Here is a 19,066-nt window from a genome sequence, read left to right as displayed (position 1 = left end):
AAAATGAGCTACATGCTCTGATTTTGCTTGATTCACTATCAGACAGTTGGGAGACTTTGGTAGTCTCTGTAAGTAACTCAGCACCTGATAGGATAGTAACTATGAGTCAAGTCACTAGTAGCCTACTGAACTCGCAAGCTCTTGTCCCAAGTCGAGAAAGGTCAAAATATAAGGACCAAAATCGATCCAACTGATCTAAGGATAAAGCTAAATCGAAGTCCAGAAGGGGGGTCATATGTTATCATTGTGGCAAGAATGAGAACATCAAGAAAGAATGTTGGAAGCTCAAGAAACAACAAATTGATGACAATGGCAAGGATGATGGCAGTCAATCACTGTAATGACCACATATATGGTGTGGTCAAATTGTAGTGACAAGTTCATCAATATTACATCAAGCTTGTGCAACTCTGATTGGGTAGTAGATATTGGAGCATCGTTTCACGTTACTCTATACATACATTATTTTATTTCTTACAGAGTAGGATATTTTGGCTTTGTAAAGACAATGAATAATGGTTTATCAAAGATTGTGGATAAGGGAGAAGTGCACATTAATACTAATATTGCGATGAAGTCAGTGCTAAAAGACATCAGACACATACCAAATACATGTCTGAACATCATCTCAGGAGGATGTTTAGAAGATGAAGGGTATTACTTAGTATTCGATAAGGGACACTTAAAGCTGACGGAGAGATCTATTATCGTGGCAAAGGGCAAGAAGTATTATTCTCTACAGAACATAAGTACAAATCTCCAACGGCGAATTTAATGTTGTCATGGAAGAACCCTCATTAGACCAAGGGGGCCATATGTAAAGAAATCGATTCTTCCCGTTATCAAGAATGCATCTTTGACCCCACGTGACCAATGTTTGTCAAGCAAACAACATAGAGTCTCATTCTCAAGTACGAGCTCTAAAGATATGAAAACCCTTCACTTAGTGTATTCAGATGTGTGTGGTCACATGGATGTGAAGTCACTTGGTAGCACATGATACTTCGTCACCTTCATCGATGATGCTTCAAGAAATGTATGGGTGTACTTAATTAAATCAAAAAATTAGGTGTTTGAGATCTTTCAGAATTTTCATACCAAGGTAGAAAGGGAGATAGGTAAGTTGTTGAAGGGGGAGTACACCTTGAATGCTTTCAAACGCTATTGTGTCAAGCGTGGCATAAGGCAAGAGAAGGCAATGTCATATATTTTCCACATAATGGTGTAGTAGAGAGAATGAATCACACCATTATGGAGCGAGTTAGGAGCATGTTATCCATTGCGTAATGGGGTGAAGCAGTCATTACTACATGCTACCAAATAAATAGATCATCATCATTTCCTCTAGATGGTAGAATCCTAGATATAGTTTTGATCGAAAAAAATATCTCCTATTCACATTTGAGAGTGTTCGGATACAAAGTATTGGTGTACATACCCAAGAAACAAAGATCCAAGTCGGATGAGAAAGCACTCGTATGCATCTTCTTAGGGTACTTAGATGAAGAGTTCCGCTACAGGCTATGAGATCCTGAGAACAAGAAGGCAATCAACAGTAAGGATGTAGTCTTTCATAAAAACTTTATCATTGAAGACGCAAAAAAATTAGAAAAACCCCAAATCTTCAACGATATAGATCCAGTCATAGTTCCCCTACATGCTACAAGAAGAGGGGAGAAGTGCATCAAGAGGATGGGTCCCAAGAGTTTGACATGCCAGTTCTACGTGAGATAGAGCTTGGGGAGCAGCCTATTGAAGAAGTGTTGTCACCTACAGTTGAACTGAGAAGATCCTCTAAGAGACATAAACTCTCTACTAGATACCTTGCATCAGAGTAAATCCTACACACTAAATGGTGTGAACCAAAAAAAAAGAACTATTTGTAACATGGTTTTTTGTGTTTTATCATTTTGGGAAAGATAAGAAAGTATTTTGGCCATGAATACTTTTTCTTGTTTTTCCATCTTTTTGGGATTATTTCAAAAATACCCTTAGACATAAATTAATTTTTCAAAATCTTATTTTACTAATTTTTTACGTCATTTAGATGTGTTTTCTTTAATCTTACTTTAATCATATATGTCCTAATTTTATGGATATTTTGAATTTATTTTAAAAAAATTAACATTTTTTGTGTAGCCAGCACTTGCTTGTACCTAACCGGTTTAGACTTACTGGGTCCTGGCCCATGGTCGGTTCCATGGCTAGTTCTTGCAATTGAATAATATCAAACCGAGCTATTTCTAATGTGGTTCGATAATGGAAACATTAGAATGATCCATACTTTGGTGAGGCAAGTCGTTCACATGTATATTCGTGTCCTATTGCTAGATCGACGTGTCGATATGCTTTTATGGACCATTTTGAAAAACATAAAATTGTTTTTTATCACCATTTTATAAATGACTCAACTGAACCCATTTTTACATGGTCCCTTAGTCTACATTTTGTAAAATCTCCTCCACTTATTCGTTTCCAACAACCAAAGCAAGAGACTGACATACATTGAGGTAGGATTGGGGAGTTTGGTGTGGTGCACCTGTTATTCTCTCTGAACATCTTTGTTCCCTCTCTCTCTCTCTCTCTCTCTCTCTCTCTCTTTCTCTCTCTCTCTCTCTCTCTCTCTCGCTAAGCATTTAGACTTATCTTGAGCTCAAGGATGCATCCATAGCCTTGAAAGGAATACCGTAATCACCTATTATGAAGTCATCTTGATCTCATCATCTCTTATTTACTTTCTCTCTCCATAGTGATACTAATTTCTCCATATTCCAAAATCTCCAGCAAGGTATTAGACAACTAATGATGTTCTAAAGGTGTAGTTTTGTCATTCTCTACAAGTCATAGTTGGATCATTCTTTCCATATATCATATTTACCCCTTATTGGTATGCTTTATCATAGGGTAAAATCTGAAATTGAGGATGATAGATTGGGCATTGATTTGTAGTTTCGGGGAGCTCTTAATTGCAGATATATGCTTATAATTGTTATGTGATTGGATCATAGGCGTATAAAGTGTTTAATAATATTTTAAAGTAAAGAGAGATGTTGGTCCAAATTTTATTTTGCCTTAATCCATATCAATAGCCATCTTAAAATCAAATCTACATGGCGATCTGAATCGAGTGTAAATCAATTTGAGTAATTGATCCAATAAATATTAAAAACTAAATGAAATAAAATCAAAATCAAAATATGGGCTTATGGCATGGGAATTTAGAGGAACATAAGAAAACATTAGAAAAACTTAAAAAAAAATTTATGAAAGCGGGATTTTTAGAGGGGGAACCGGGTCAAGGCCCATACCATCCTGGAGTTGGCTCGGTCTCAACTAATTCTCTTTCAAATCAACCATCTAGATCAGGAATTGTTGGGTTTTAAAACACTGTGTCAACTTATAGGTATTGTTGGAAGGGAAATTTTCTATTTTTCCTAGAATAAACCACAACTAGAATATAAAGGTCTTAAAATTAGCCAAACTAATACAGAGCATATGAAACACAAGTTCAGTAAAAATAGGAGTAGAGACAAGGAAGTAGTTAAGATGACGGACAAGAAATATAAAAAAGAGCACACTTTCGATATCTTGGGTAGATCATCCAGAAAATTTGAAAGATTAAGAAAGTTTCGCACGTAGAATTAGAGTGATGTGGGCAAAGTGGATATATTGAGTTTTTGTGGCCATTTAAAGGCCTTATGATAACATGTAATGAATTATATGATGGTGAAACAATTAACTCCAGTGAGAGTATGGTCCAGATGGACCGAAGTTGGCAATATTAATGTCGAGACTCAAACTAAGATTGACGAGCTAGGCCAGTTGAGTTCTAACATAATACAACAAAAAGAGTTAACAAGGTTACCCCTTAATGAGGTCGAAGAGGTACCCAAGGTAGTTATTCAAGAGACTATCTGATCTTTGTATATGATTGGTGGGCCTAAAAGGTTAAGAGTCAAACTTTCATCATAGACCATCACACAACATGTACATATGATATTTATATTGATAATAGAATATCATTGAGAGTGTTGCATGAACATGTAAGATAGATAGCCCCATGCAGCAATTACGATGTGTGTGCACAGGTATGTGTGACCTAGGCTGGTCCCTAAGGGCAACATGTTGTTCATAAACTAGGATGGTGTTCTCCTCACTTATTGGTTGGCGTTAATAGCCCAATTATAAATATCTATGATGGACCGTGGGTCATAGGACCTACTAGGTTTGTTTGATAAAGTAACTGTGGAACATGATTACTAATAGAGATGCAGTGCCTCAGTATTTTTGTATTGTTTAAAATAAAATTAGACCTGATTCTCATCAAATTAATTTAAAAATAATTAAATTTAAATTATTTTTAGATTATTACAATAAATTTTTAGAAATCTCTGGATATTTTATTTTTTCAAAATTGATTTTTAAATAAACTTAAAATGTATTTTCAAGTATTTAATTATTCAAAGATAAAATAAAAATACTTATTGCTTCTAAAAATCATTTAATACTTTTTAAATTTATTAAAATACATGAGAGCCCATTATACTTTAACGGCCCTAACTTTCTAGCACATATTGGAGAGAGTATGGGGCCCACAAGTGTCCCATAGGTGGCACACACCATCTCTCTCCCTCTCTTTCTATTTTGAGTGGGTTGCATGACGGGCCATGCCATTGATTGAAATGAAAAGGAAGGTTTTATAACAAAGAAAAAAGAAGCATATGTAGATATTTAATTGAAAAATAAAATGAAAGTGTATTGTAATTGCCTCATAAATCTAAGGTCCTTGCTTTTCTCTTTATTTTGTTGAACGACTCTCTATCACTTTTTCTCTCTCTTAGGGGTGGCAATGGACCCAGACCCAATTCGGGACCCGTCGGGTATACTTGACACTGGTCGGGTATGAAAGAAAGACTAATGTGATCTTGTCAGGGATTTTTTTTTTTTTTTCTCTTTTTACCACTTTTCCTTTTTTTTCCTTTTTTTTTTTAGCAAAAATCACTTACAAGTAGTCTTATTACAATAACTCTTGTTTCAAAGAAAATAAAACTAACAAATCCAGGATCTTAAAGACCATGATGTCATTAAACAAATTTTCTTTAAATAAAGAAAATATCCACAATTCTTATGCTTGAGAATATAAAAATAATATAATTAAATATGACAATAAACAAAAAGAGAGTGTCATATATTACCTCAACCGGACTTATTATACCCCATATCGAGTCACCACCATCTAATGGCGTGGGATCGATGATCAACCTTCGATCTCAATTGGGAAAACAAGTTTAATTCAAGCCATACCAATGGAACATGAACCCCTTTAATCAATAATTCAAACCTTAAGTAAATTCCCTTAGCAACCTAGTTTGAGAGAGATGGATTCTCTTTTTGCTACAACTTAAAACCCTTAGCCACAAATCTATAGTTGAGAAATAGGAGAGAGAAAAAATCCATAGCCTAAACCCTTAGATTCTTTCACAATATGGGAGAGAGAGATATCTCAAAAATGGGAGAGTGGGACGTGCCACCTTTTGGGAGAGAGAGAAACTTTTATTAATAGTGAGATAGAATAATAAAGTGCAGAGATTTTGGGTAGAGCCAATTCCTTTTTATAGGCTTTGAACAAGATTAGAGTTTTTTAGGATTTTCCTTGGCTCGTCTCTCATGTGAGATTCAAATGAACCATTGATCATGGGTGACTTGTGGGGTGAAATATTCGAGTCATCCATTCCGTAGATGGGTCATCATCATTATGGAAGGTGCTAGAACCTCTATCCCTCTTTCTTAAGCCATTTTTCCATCAATAGAAATTAAATAAAATAATTTCAAATATAATATTCCGCATACCAAAATAATAGCAAAGCCTTCTCATGCTTTCCAAAAATTCATTCAACGCTTCATCAAGCCAATTTCTTTCCAAAATACATAGCAACTTGGCCTACAAACCAAAATCACTTATCACAAAAATAGAAAGCTTCTAAACGGGTGGGGCGTGCCACCCATGAAAGGATCTCATGGGCCCCACCATCTAGGCCATGGTGGGCCCCTGCGCACAATGGGGCCCCATGCAATTTTAAATATTTTTAAAATTCAACAATGTAATCTTAGAACTTGTTTGAATATTTAAATCAATGTAAAATCAATATCTCTGATTTTATAAATTCAAATTTGATAAATAAAATATTCAAAGATATAAAAAATTTCAAATAATAATTCTAAAATCAATATATATCATAAAACAAACATAATTAAATTCATTATATGGGAAAAGGTTCCATATGATCTAGGAATTAAATCAATCAAACATTGAGACACTCCACCTTCAACTATAGATTACAGACTACACTTACTTTATCAAATCGACCCAGTGTTTCTCATGACCCACAGTCTATGCAGGAGCTCATTAGTGGGCCACCAAAGTCTGACCGATGAGCCAAGGGATCGCAATCCCAATCTGTGGATCTCAAGTTCTCCTCTAGAGACGGGCTAAGGTCACCTAGACCTGCTACGATCGCAGCTCCTATAACGCATAGGGGTATCTCTCGCACATGCATATGCTTCACCCTGAAAGGTGGCTTGCTTTCCCAAAACGGTCTATCAATATGCATAACGTGTGATGGTACATGGATGAGGCTTTAGCCTCCGTCTCTAAAGCTCACCATCATACACATGCGTCACATATTCCCTCGGCTTACTCATCCGGGCATACTCCGACCTCATCAAGGGATAACCTATTAGAACCCTTATCGGTTTGTACTCTATGCCCAGGTAACATGAGTTTTTCACAATCAACTAGCCTAAACCGTCAAGCACAGCCTAGTATCAGTAAACGTCGTTTGTTTAGTATGGTCTACGAGGACCACACTCCCACTTAGTTCATGTTTCACTATAGCATTTCATTTTACAAGTACTCATAAGGCCTTTAATGGCCACACTCACCCAACAAGGTATGAATCTAGCATTTGGACCCGGCGGGTCAAATCCAGGTTAAAAACTTGGACCCAAACACTATACGGGTCAGTTGGACCCTACCTGTACCTGTAAATTGTTATAGATAAAAATATTTTACTTTAAGCTCTATTCAATTGGGTGTATTAATAATCATATATACTTAAAACTAGTGGTCATCTTTAGCGCTTAAACAACAAATCACACGGCTTGAAATCTAATAGAGGGTGATTGTGACCTTGTGGCCAATAATACGAGAATATGATGATAAAAAAATATAAGCTCATAATGAGGGTGACAATGGACTTGAGACCTGATAGGTATGGGCATGGGTCCAATTTTTAGACTCAAATCTATTTGGGTCTGAGTCCGGGTCTAGTAGGACCCAACCCAAGCCCTACCCGTTACCACCCCATCTCTCTCTCTCAAGTTGTTAATGCAATATATATGTTCCCCCAATGTCTCTCTCTCTCTCTCAAGTCGGCAATGCAATATATATGTTCCACCAATGTCATGCCAGAGTATGAGTGTAATGGTTTCCTAGTGTTTAACCCAATGTTTAAAAATCGGTGATCCGGATAACCCAATATTCTGTTAAGCTTGTTTGGTATATAAAGGGGTAGGGGGCCTTCTCCCCCACTCATATGACCAAAAAAAAAGCTTGTTCCATCTATTTTATTTTATTTTATTCTAATTATTATTGTTTATTGCAGCCCATTGAGTTATAAATTTGAAATCAAGAATTGACATGGAAAGCGGTTTATTATTGTTTTAATTATCAGAAAGACAAAAACTAAAGAATGGCCACTTTTGTTCTTCACCATTTTGAGGGAAGTTAAAGGAGTACATCAAATTGTCTTGGAAATTTATGTCAAAATTATATTGACAAAAGTTATAAAAATAAACTAAAATTGATTTAACATTTTTCCGGTTTTTAACTACTCTAACTCATGTTCATAATTGCTTTTATAGAATTTTTTAAATTAAATAAAAATATTTATATAAAATGTTAAATAGTTCATCTCTTATGAGTATTTTCTATTGTACTTAAAAGGATCCCGCATAAGTTCTATTTTATGATCAAGTCTTTTTTTTCATTTTGCTATCATGTGGATTATCCAAAAGGTATGGATAAGTGTTTTGGGAAATTTGCCTAAGTATACCTAAGATTTGAACTATTTAACATATTATCCATCTTTTACTATATAATTTCAATAATCCATCAAATGACATATCAAAATGACGAAATGAGTATTAAAATTTATCAAGAAAGACAAAGGAGTGTACTTTTTGATATCTTAGGTCGATAATCCAATAAAATTGAGACATTAAGAAAGTTGTCCCACATAGAATTAGAGTTAGATGCGCAAAGTGGAGAAGTTGTAGAGTTTTTGTGGCCATTTAAATACCTTACAAGAGCATGTAATGAATTATATGATAGTGGAATAATGGACTCTAGTGGGAGTATAGTCCTGAGGGACTGAAGTTGGCAATACTAATATCTAGATTCAAACTAGGCTGGGTGAGCTAGGTTAGTTGAGTTCTAAAACCCTGTAATACTTGGGCATTTACCACAACTACGAAGGGTTAGCAGGGTTACCCCTTAATGAGCTCAGCGAGATACCCAGGATAGTTAGCCTAGAGATTGTGTGACCCTTTTATGTGATTGGCAAGCTTAATAAGAGTTAAACCCTCATCATAGAATATCACATGTCATGTACATATGATAGTTGTGTTGGGAAGATAACACCATTTAGGGTGTCGCATGTACATATACTAAAGATAGCCCCCATGCACCAATTACCATGTGTGTACATATGTCTGTGTGACTTAGGCTTGCCCCAAGTGGGACATGCAATTCCTAGATTGTATTCTTATCATCTATTAGTTGGCTTTGATAACCAATCATGAAGCGTTGCGATGGACTATGGGTCATGGGAACTACTACGTCAGTTGAGTGAGCGTGAGACATGGTCACTAGCAGAAATAGAGTGTCTCAGTATTTGTGTATTTTTCTTAACAAAGTTGGACCCAATTCCCATCAAATTAATTTGAAAATAATTTATTTGATTATAAATAATTTTTAAACTATTAAAATATATTTTTAGAAGTCTATGGATATTTTATTTCTTCAAATTGATTTTTGAATAAGCTTAAACTGCATTTTCAGGTAATCAATAATTCAAAGAGAAAATAAAAATATTTATTATTTTTTAAAAAAATTGATAAATTTTAAATTTATTGAAATACATGGGGCCCAAAGCTTTGTGTGCAGACCTAAGAATTGTAGGTGTAATATAAACAAGGGTGGGAATAAAGAATAGGCATGTGTTGTCTTTGAGAGCATGTTAGCTGCTCCTAAGGGCACATTTTGGTGTCTTGACTTGGGTGGTGCCGCTTATGTGTCAAACACCAAATATAACACCAACTATATGTTTCGTAACTTGAAACCCATCGGGCTGACACCATACATGGGAGAAAACCAAAAGACTGAAAAATTAAGTATGTACTTGAAATGAAAAATGAGAAATTTCTGGTCTTAAAACAAACACTTTTTGCTTCGATACGAAAAAGCATTTGATTTCGATTCCAAAGTTAGCTAGGGCCGGGTTTGTTACCATCGTCTCTGCTAATAAGATGACAGACAAAAACTACAGTGAAGTCGTTATGTCCAAGTCTTCTCAAAGATGAACTTTTTACTATCAAAATAAAATAAAGAATTCCTCAAATTATATTATTTTTATTTATTAATTTCATATTAATTATGGCTGCCCAATTAATTTTGGAACCAAAATCTCCAGATAGATTTTGAAGAGGGGACGCATTTAAACACATGCATCGAATATCACCCTTTCCCATCGACATTCACGACCCCTCTATAAGAATTCCGGCAAGGTCGGCCATCTAGGTGTGTGTGTGTGCCCATGCGGTGGCCATTTAGGCACCACGCTCTCCTCCTCCTTTAGAATTATAACACCACCCTTCTCGTGCTATATGCTATTTTTCTCCTCATTCCCATCTAGGGAGAGAGAGAGAGAGTTTCTTTTTTGATAAATAGAGAAAGTAGTGATTTTTTTGTGATTAAGAGAGAGAAGAAAGAACTCCAAAGTGGTGGTGGTGGTGGCGGCTATGGGTGCAGAAGTGATGGTGGTGGCTATAACCGCTACAGTGGCTATGGAAATAGTGATGGTGGCGGTGACGGTTATAGCCGTGGTGGTGGTTCCCGCTATTCTTCAAGGAGCAGTGGTGCTCCTGAAGGTAGCTGGAGGAACTAGATCTGGTTACTAAGCAAGAGTTTTCATATATATATATGCAATGTTACTACATCGTGAACAAAAGAAAAAATAAATTAAATAAAAAATAATTCTTTCAAAAAAAATAGAGAAGAAAGTATTCATTTATCACTCTTGCTTAATGTGAAGAGGGTCAAATGCCATTAATAGACACTAAATCGTAGGTATCTAAACCATATCTAAATTTATAATAAAATGCAGATACTCTATCAACTCTTCCCATAAATATTAATCGTAATATATATTTTCTATATTAATCCCATACACAATATACACTTTCTTTTCATACTTAAAAGATACCCCTGAGTAAAGAGAGAAGAGAGAGTTCATTCACCGCTCTCTCTCTAAGATAGTACATTCACCACTTTCTCTCTCTAAAAAAATGTCGATTTCTCCAGAAAACGAGCACCCTCAAAAGGTTGTGGGTTGGGCTGCAAGGGATGCCTCTGGTGTTCTATCTCCCTTCAACTTCTCTCGCAGGTACCTTATTTTCCTCTTTTCATAATTTTTTCAAGATATCTTTTGGGTGCCTTTTTTTTGTTTTCTTTTTTCTCGAGTTCTTTTGGTTCACGTTAATCTTCCTTATTCAAGGTTGTAGACGAATGATCTGTACTCCCTGTTGATGTTCGAAAGATCATAGCAGTAACCAACAATAACTGCTGGGAAAAAAACGAAGAAGAAGAAGAAAATTGCAATAAAAACCGCACAACATTTAAAACATTTTCATAAACGTTTTTTTTTTTTTTTTTTTTTTTTTTTTTTTTTTTTTAATTCTGGTTGATGAGGTTATGCGTCTTTTTTATAATTTTTTTGCATGTTTTCTCGTACTTGTGGATGGCATGATGTCATCATTTGATAATGCTTCATCCGAACTTAGATCGGCCTGTCCTTTTCATATTGTGTTTTTCTTTGGATGAGGACGGCTGAGTCTTCGTTTTTAGAATTTTTTTTTTTTTTTGTTTCTTATCAGAAACCAATCGTGGGTACCTTTAATAGTTTCTATTGCATATCATATTTAATCATTTGTGCTTAGATCCCTCTCTGTTTTAAAGGGAAGATCTCTTTTACCATCTTTTGTATGATATAAATTTTTTTATCCTTGATTTTGACATCTAACCCAACGGTTTTTAATGGTGGTTTAAAAAACGGATCGGTGGCCCAGATCGGGCATCCCAAAATCCATCCAGATCAGTGGATCGACGATTCGGATCAAAAATCGACCGAATCGGTCAGATTAAATCGTAAAAAAAATATAAAAAATTATTAAAATTTATTATAAATGTTGTTTTTTAAGATACCAATAAAAAATAGAGGTACTATATTATTAATTTTTATTTTTCATCAATATGTGAATATTGAAATATTTTTTCTCTGCATGAACTTATTTCAACCATTAAATTAAATCACATAAAATAAAAATCATAGAACTATCATGGATGAAGTATATAATCATACATGGACTACAATAAAGAATGATTTTTTTATAAGAACATTTTAGTTTTTTCGACAAAAACCTTTTATTTTTTTACAAGAAATGTTTGTCCTATTACATTTTTTTTTTTTTTTTTAGCAAGAACCTTTTTTTTTGACAAAAAATATTTGTTGTATTATTTTTTTTTTATAAGAACTTTTTTTTTTAGAATATCTTTTTATTAATTTTTATTTTTTTGACAACTGATAAGAACCTTTCATTATTTTTTTATAAGAAAATTTTTATTTTATCGATAAGAAAAAAATTTGACAAAATACGAAATTGATAAAAAAACCCTTTCATTTTTTTGATAATAAAAAAATTTGACAAAAAACGAAATTGATAAAAAAACCTTTCATTTTTTTTATACAAAAAAAATTTGACCTCAAAAAAATAAAATTGACAAGAAAAATATTTATGAGGAAAAAATTTGACTTCAAAAACATAAAATTGACAAGAAAAATAACCAGTAAGCCACATGTTACTTTGTAGTATTGAAAGCGCAAACAAAATATATAATATACTTGTGTTTCAAGTTAATACCTTCACATTATCCCACATCGAAGAGGTAGAAGGAAGTTGTAGTGAGTAAATACCCCACATCGAAGAGGTAGAAGGAAGTTGTAGTGAGTAAATACGTCTTTGTAGTTAACGAGGATAACGCGTGCGAAGTGAGGAGAGTCGCGTGACGAGGTGTGCGGACTTTAAGGTTTATGTACTTTTTAAAATTTTCAAAAATGCCCATTAAAGGATTGAAAATGCCCATTGAAGAATCACTTTTTAAAATTTACAAAAATGCCCATTGAAGAATCACTTTTTAAAATTTACAAAAATGCCCATTGAAGAATAAAAAATGCCCATTGAAGAATCGGCAGGCCAGGACGTCATGAATCGAAGAATCGAGAGAATCACGACGTCACATGGCGATTTACGGTATGGAATCGTCGGTTCTTCTCTAGAACCAGATGATTTTCGGTATTTCACTGGAACCGGCACAGGTCTGCCGATTCTCGAGTTGAATCGGACGAGTCCGGTTCGACCCGACGACTTTTGAATCACTAGTTTTTACCTATTTTACAATATTTTTTCAGGGTATGGCTTCTTGCCTATATTACAATGTATTTTTATCACTTTTTGCCTCATATTATTTTTAGAGTGGATTACTTACGGACACAAAAGTAAATATACATGAAATGATTCAATTTTGTGTTAAAATTATGCGGAAGATCCGTCAAGCTGTGGTTTTTTATTTTTTTCAAAATTGTCCCTTGGACATGAGGTTTTTTATTTTTTTCAAAATTACCCATCAGACCATATTTTATTTTTTCTTTTCTTTTTTTTGAGTTTTTTCAATTGTAGGGTTGTACCCAAGTCGGCCCAATGTTAGCATCATCATACTACCTTCTTGCCTTCTGTGGTGCTTGGCATCCTTAGACCGCAAAGATTGACTTTGTTAAGCATTCAGAGGTGGTCCAAGGTGCCCATTCTTGGACCACCTTATGTAATGCTCTTCAGGGCAATTTGATGTTGGCATCTTTAGACCGCATTAGCTCATTTGTTTGATAAAAAATAAGGCAGTCAGATGATGCCAACCTCGAACTGCCTACCCCTCATATCTATCCCAGCCCAAGTGGAAGATTGTATTAGATAGGCAGTCAGTATAGAACTTATTGTAACTTTCTTTAAAACCTAAGGCATAACAGGATTCATGTAATCGATTCCGAATAATTAAAATAAAGATATAATAATGTGGATGATAGAAGACCTATATCTATTTAATAGTTTTGAAATTTACTGGTTTGTTTCAGGGCAAACGGAGAGGAAGATGTAACAATGAAGATTGTGTACTGTGGGATTTGCCATTCTGATCTTCACTTCATTAGAAACGATTGGGGAAACACTATCTATCCAATCGTGCCAGGGTAAGTGAATGCCTAACCCATTTTGTCCCTAATCCTATCATTTAGTTTAATCAATTGCGGCTAAGCTCCAGTATATATGCTTTTGCATTGCACCATTTACTATACACCACTGGTGCATCTTAAACTTTTCCTTTGTCGATATTCCAAGAACTTATTAGGTTTGCTTCACCTTCTGTTATAAAAGGTTTAAGCAATAAACTCAGGCCAAATATAAAATTAACTAGTTTACTAGTAGGGAAATTTGAAATTTAGAGATGTAATTAAAGAGGAAAACGCTATACAAGGAGCATATTAATGCCCATTAAATGGGGCATATTTTCCATTAAATGGCGGCTCCTTAAATAGATAGTGGCTCCACGTTGCAACATATAAAAGTGTCTAAAATTAGTCCAACACTTAATCTGTAATTAGACAAAATTAGTCCAACACTTATCTGTAATTAGACTAAAATTAGTCTTGGGTGGTTGGCAGGATTCCCCTAAAGGGAAGTTTTAAGTGTTTAAGATTAGTCCAACACTTATATGTAATTTAGACTAAAATTCGTCTAGGGTAGATGGTAAGATTTTTCTAAAGGTTCGTGCGTAAATATTTACACACAGAAAATATTTACATATGTAAACACTTTAGAGGAAAATATTTTGCAAATTTACTTTTCATCGTGTTTTTTAACGCTTTTCAAAAGCTTTGTGTAATGAATTATATATATTTTATAACTTGTTCAGTATTTAAACATAGTTTGTAAATAAAGTAAATCTATACATGCAATATTTAAAAACTAGAAATAAAAATATATAATTATATTTATTTAAATAATATTTAAATAATATTTTTATGTTAAATAGTATTATATAATATATATAATATTGTAAATATCTATTACATAAATATAATATATTATATAATAAATTATATCCTATATTATATAATAAAAATATATTAATAATATAAATATATAACGTATATATAACATAATATAACAGTATTATATATATATATATATATATATATATATATTTCATTAATAAAATAAATATAAACATATATTATATATAATATAATACAACATATAATCTTTGCGCTTGGGGCAATGACGCAGCTAATGTAATATATATATATATATATATATATATATATATATATATATATATATATATATATATATATATATATAATATAATATAATAGTATTTTATATTATATATATAATAAATATACATAATATATGGGAAAAGTTTATATAGAGCCAAGGCTCTAAACAATCAAATTTGAGCCTACCTCAAAATTTTCACTAGAAGAGATTGTTTTGATACCCAAATATCCCTAAATTCATCATCTTGACATCAAGATGCATGGACATGAGAAAAAAATGGATTTCAAGTTTTGGAAATAGTGTATTTGTAACACACTTTTGGACCGTCAATTTTCAAGATTTTCAAGTTTTCATAGATCTTTTGATCTACACTATTTTTGAATCTTTAAACTTTATGACAGAGATGAAAATGTATTTTAAGGCTATAAAAAATATTTCTAGTTTTGAAACCATATTTCTCGCCACTATTTGAATGTAGGCTCTAATTTTATTGTTTAGAGCCTAGGCTCTATACAAACCGCACCCATCACATATAACATATATATTAATAAAATAAATATGTAATATATATATATATATATATATATATATATATATATATATATATATATATATATATATATATATATATATATATATAATATAATATAATACAATAATATAATTTAACATAATATAAATATATATTAATAATATATTAAATTATAAATAGTAAATAGTGGGCTTGCATGTAAAAGTAAAGGCACGGTGAATATTTTTCACCTCACGAGGTGAGGTTTTGTTTTACATTAGATCAATTCATGGTAAAAAAATTTATTTGCATGTACATTATGCACCAAAGAAACGTATGAATGCTATACCCCACCTATTTATAAAGTATAGGTGACCTCACTTCTCGAATGCCCCATCTAAACAGACGGCTGAGGTTACTCATGTCACAATGTCACATCAAAATAATGTTTGATTTTTAATTTTTTTTTCTGCAAAAATTTTGCGAATGAAATTTGGTGTACCCCTCTTCTTATTTGGGTGCACCTAGCAAAAATGGGAAACCTTATTTTTTATAAAACTAAATGAACAAAATGCCCCTATAAATTTTAGAAATATTCTTGCAATTACTATCATAGAAAAAAAAATTTGTTATTATTATCTTGTGCGCCCTAGATATATGGCTGGCACAAATTTTTCTGTATAATGACTTATAGAATAAAAATTAAAAATATAACACAGTGAGTCAAGATCAAGATCTAACGCTCAAGAGGTTTACTATTATGAGACAGCTGAGAGCAGGTCTCATATACTTTACTTTACATGTGGGAGGGATCATATTTAAAGCTTCCCCGTCTCTAAATTGTTGAATTGGTGTTTGACACAATAATTTGGGTGTTTAATGCACATTCTAAGGAGCAAGCAAAAGCATTCGAGTATAATGTGGTGCCAGTTTAAGTCTAACCACGCAGGAGAAATAAAGTCTTAAAACATTTACGGCTTTTTTCTTTTTTCTTTTTTCTTTTTTTTCTTTTTTTTCATGGCCGACTATTTATTGATGGTTTGTACATTCTGGCCACATGTGTTCGCTCTGGATTTTCATAGAAGGAAGTGAAACATATCAAGTCACTCTAAACACCTCTGACCTGCAGAGAGTTAACTGGAACACCCAAGAAAAAGAAAAAAAGATTTATGATAAACTATTTTTCAGGTTCAAAATCTGTGTTTTTGGATTCATGATCATACTGGTTGATATTACAAATCTTCTAATTTATGGATTGGCATTTGAATAATTGTGTGAGCTGACTTACCAACCCTATGATTCACAGATTTGGATAGCTAAGATTATTTTTATTGTCTGCTTTTTGTTTCGACATACTAATATTATTTATATAGCTTTTGTTGATATCAATGTGAATATATTCCCCTAGATTGATTCCAAACTCACCTCTTCTAAGTGGTTGTTTCAAACTATTGGAAAAGGTTTATATAAGGTAGGAACTAAACAATCAAAACTAAGGCGCACCTCAAAAATTCACTAAATGAAGTTGTTTTGATGCTCAAAGATCCTCAAATTGATTCTCAATCTCAAGATGTATGGATAGAGGAAAAATGGATTCAAGTCTTGAACATAGTGCATCTTGTTATGCATTTTTGAACTGTCAATTTCTACGTTTTTTAAGTGTTCATCATACTATTTTTGAAGCTTTAAATTTTATAATTAGAGTTGAAAATAAATTTCTAAGCCATCACAAAGATTCCAGTATTGAAACAACATCTTTATACATTATTTAAAGGTGCCCCTTACTTTGATTGAGTTTCTGGAATTAGAACCAGATATTTACATCTCCTTGGCAGTAACTTGAGCCTTAGCCATGAGTCATATATGATAGAACACACTAAGTTTCTTTCCCCCCGTTCTTCGGATTAATTAATTATAATCAATTTGTTTCAAAATTTCATAAAATATGATTTTGGGTTTATAAAATACACATTCTTAGCGACAATCCTTTCCAGGCATGAGATAGCGGGGATTGTAACAGAGGTCGGAAGCAATGTGAAGGAGTTCAAGGTGGGTGACAAGGTCGGGGTTGGGTGCATGGTTGGGGCATGCCATACTTGCGAGCCTTGCGAGAAAAGCCTTGAAAATCAATGCCCCAAAATGATTTTAACCTATAACTCAATCGACTATGACAGCACTATGACCTATGGTGGCTATTCAGACAAGTTAGTTGTTCACAAGCGCTATGTTATTCGCTTGCCTGAAAACCTACCGCTCGATGCTGCTGCTCCTTTGCTATGTGCAGGGATCACTGTGTATAGCCCCATGAAATATTTTGGCCTCGCAGAGCCTGGTAAGCATCTTGGGATTGTAGGACTTGGTGGACTTGGTCATGTTGCTGTAAAGTTTGCCAAGGCATTTGGGGTCAAAATTACAGTCATTAGTTCATCGCCTAGCAAGGAGAAAGAGGCCATTGACATGCTTGGTGCTGATAAGTTTCTCGTGAGCCATGATCCAGAGCAAATGCAGGTAAGAAATCAATCTGAAGCACTTTTTATTCCATGCAATTGCTTAGTAAGTAATATATGGGTACATGGTTTGTCTTGGATAGGCAATTGATTAGTTTCAGTGATTATATATTATGAATGATTTCTTTTTGGAAATTGCTTGTGGTCCATGTTTAAAGCTGGATAATTCATCAAACACCTCCTGGTTATTAGTTTGTTGGATGGATCGTTGACAAGAACATTGTATGCCTTGATCTGTTTATCCATATGAGTTCCATATTTATGGTTGCTTTTGTTTGTTTAATTTTTCTCCAGGCTGCTATGGGTACCATGGATTATATCCTCGACACGGTTTCTGCTGAGCACCCATTGGTACCATTGCTCTCTTTACTCAAGACCAACGGAAAGCTGATTATGGTGGGGCTGCCTGAAAAGCCCTTGGAACTTCCCGCTTTCCCTTTAATTCTTGGTAAGAAAAACCATCCCTATCTCCCTTTCTCTCATGCGTGTTATTTATTTCCTTAGGGTGCGTTTCATTTCAGGGAGATTTTGTAAGTGGGAATTGAACATCCCACATCCATGTTTGATTTTACTATATGGTTGCACTATGAGGAAGTGTGCCCTTCCATGCAGTATTTTTTTAATGTCAAAAATGAACATTTTTGGAACACCGCCCTTCCATCAAAATGATGAAAGAGCGGTCTTCCATAGTTTGTGGGAGACCCCCTCCCACTCCCAAAATCTTTTGTCGTCCAACACGTCCTTAGTTACTTTTGTTTCATTCAGAGCTGTGTGCATAACTGAAGATATTGTGAGAGTTCCACCTCTTTATACAGACATGCCTAAGACCCTAAGCTATTAGAAAAATCAAGCCTCATCAGCTGGAATATGATAAATTCTACTTGGTTATTATTGTAGGGAGGAAGGTTATAGGAGGAAGCTTGATCGGTGGGATGAAAGAGACGCAAGAGATGATCGATTTTGCCGGCAAACACAACATCACTGCTGATATTGAGCTTATAAAGATAGACTATGTGAACACTGCCATGGAGAGGTTGGCAAAAGCTGATGTGAGATTTCGCTTTGTGATAGATGTGGCCAACTCCTTGTCAGCTTAATACTAGAAGTCCACTTGCTGGCCTTTAGAAGTCTGAATAAGACTATGAATTGTGTTTTCATTCTGTTTTCTCCAATGGCTTCTCATTTTTTGTTTCTAAGAGGGGTGATATCGTGCACTGTGCTCTGATTTTGGGAATTGAATCTTGAATTCTTGAGATATTCACCATTGAGAATATAGTTTTCTTCTCTAGAAACTTTCTACATGATGGGTGCATTATCTTTG

At 33.9% G+C, this 19,066-nt stretch overlaps 1 protein-coding gene across 1 annotated transcript; it reads left to right on the top strand.

Annotated features, from left to right (window-relative positions):
* The first annotated feature begins 10,587 nt into the window (after positions 1-10,587).
* On the top strand, positions 10,588-19,023 carry LOC105421195 (putative mannitol dehydrogenase). Its single transcript, XM_011627635.3, has 5 exons — positions 10,588-10,724; positions 13,524-13,637; positions 17,233-17,746; positions 18,040-18,193; positions 18,643-19,023. Exons 1-5 carry the CDS (start codon positions 10,627-10,629, stop codon positions 18,840-18,842), a joined length of 1,080 nt encoding a protein of 359 aa, XP_011625937.1. The 5' UTR covers positions 10,588-10,626; the 3' UTR covers positions 18,843-19,023.
* Positions 19,024-19,066: the final 43 nt, after the last annotated feature.

Source organism: Amborella trichopoda, chromosome 11, assembly GCF_054954075.1.
Source record: "Amborella trichopoda isolate Santa Cruz 75 chromosome 11, AtrichopodaSantaCruz75HAP2 v2.0, whole genome shotgun sequence".
Classification (NCBI taxonomy): domain Eukaryota; kingdom Viridiplantae; phylum Streptophyta; class Magnoliopsida; order Amborellales; family Amborellaceae; genus Amborella; species Amborella trichopoda.
Note: the sequence above shows the minus strand (reverse complement) of the source record. Positions and strands in the feature narration are given on the sequence as shown.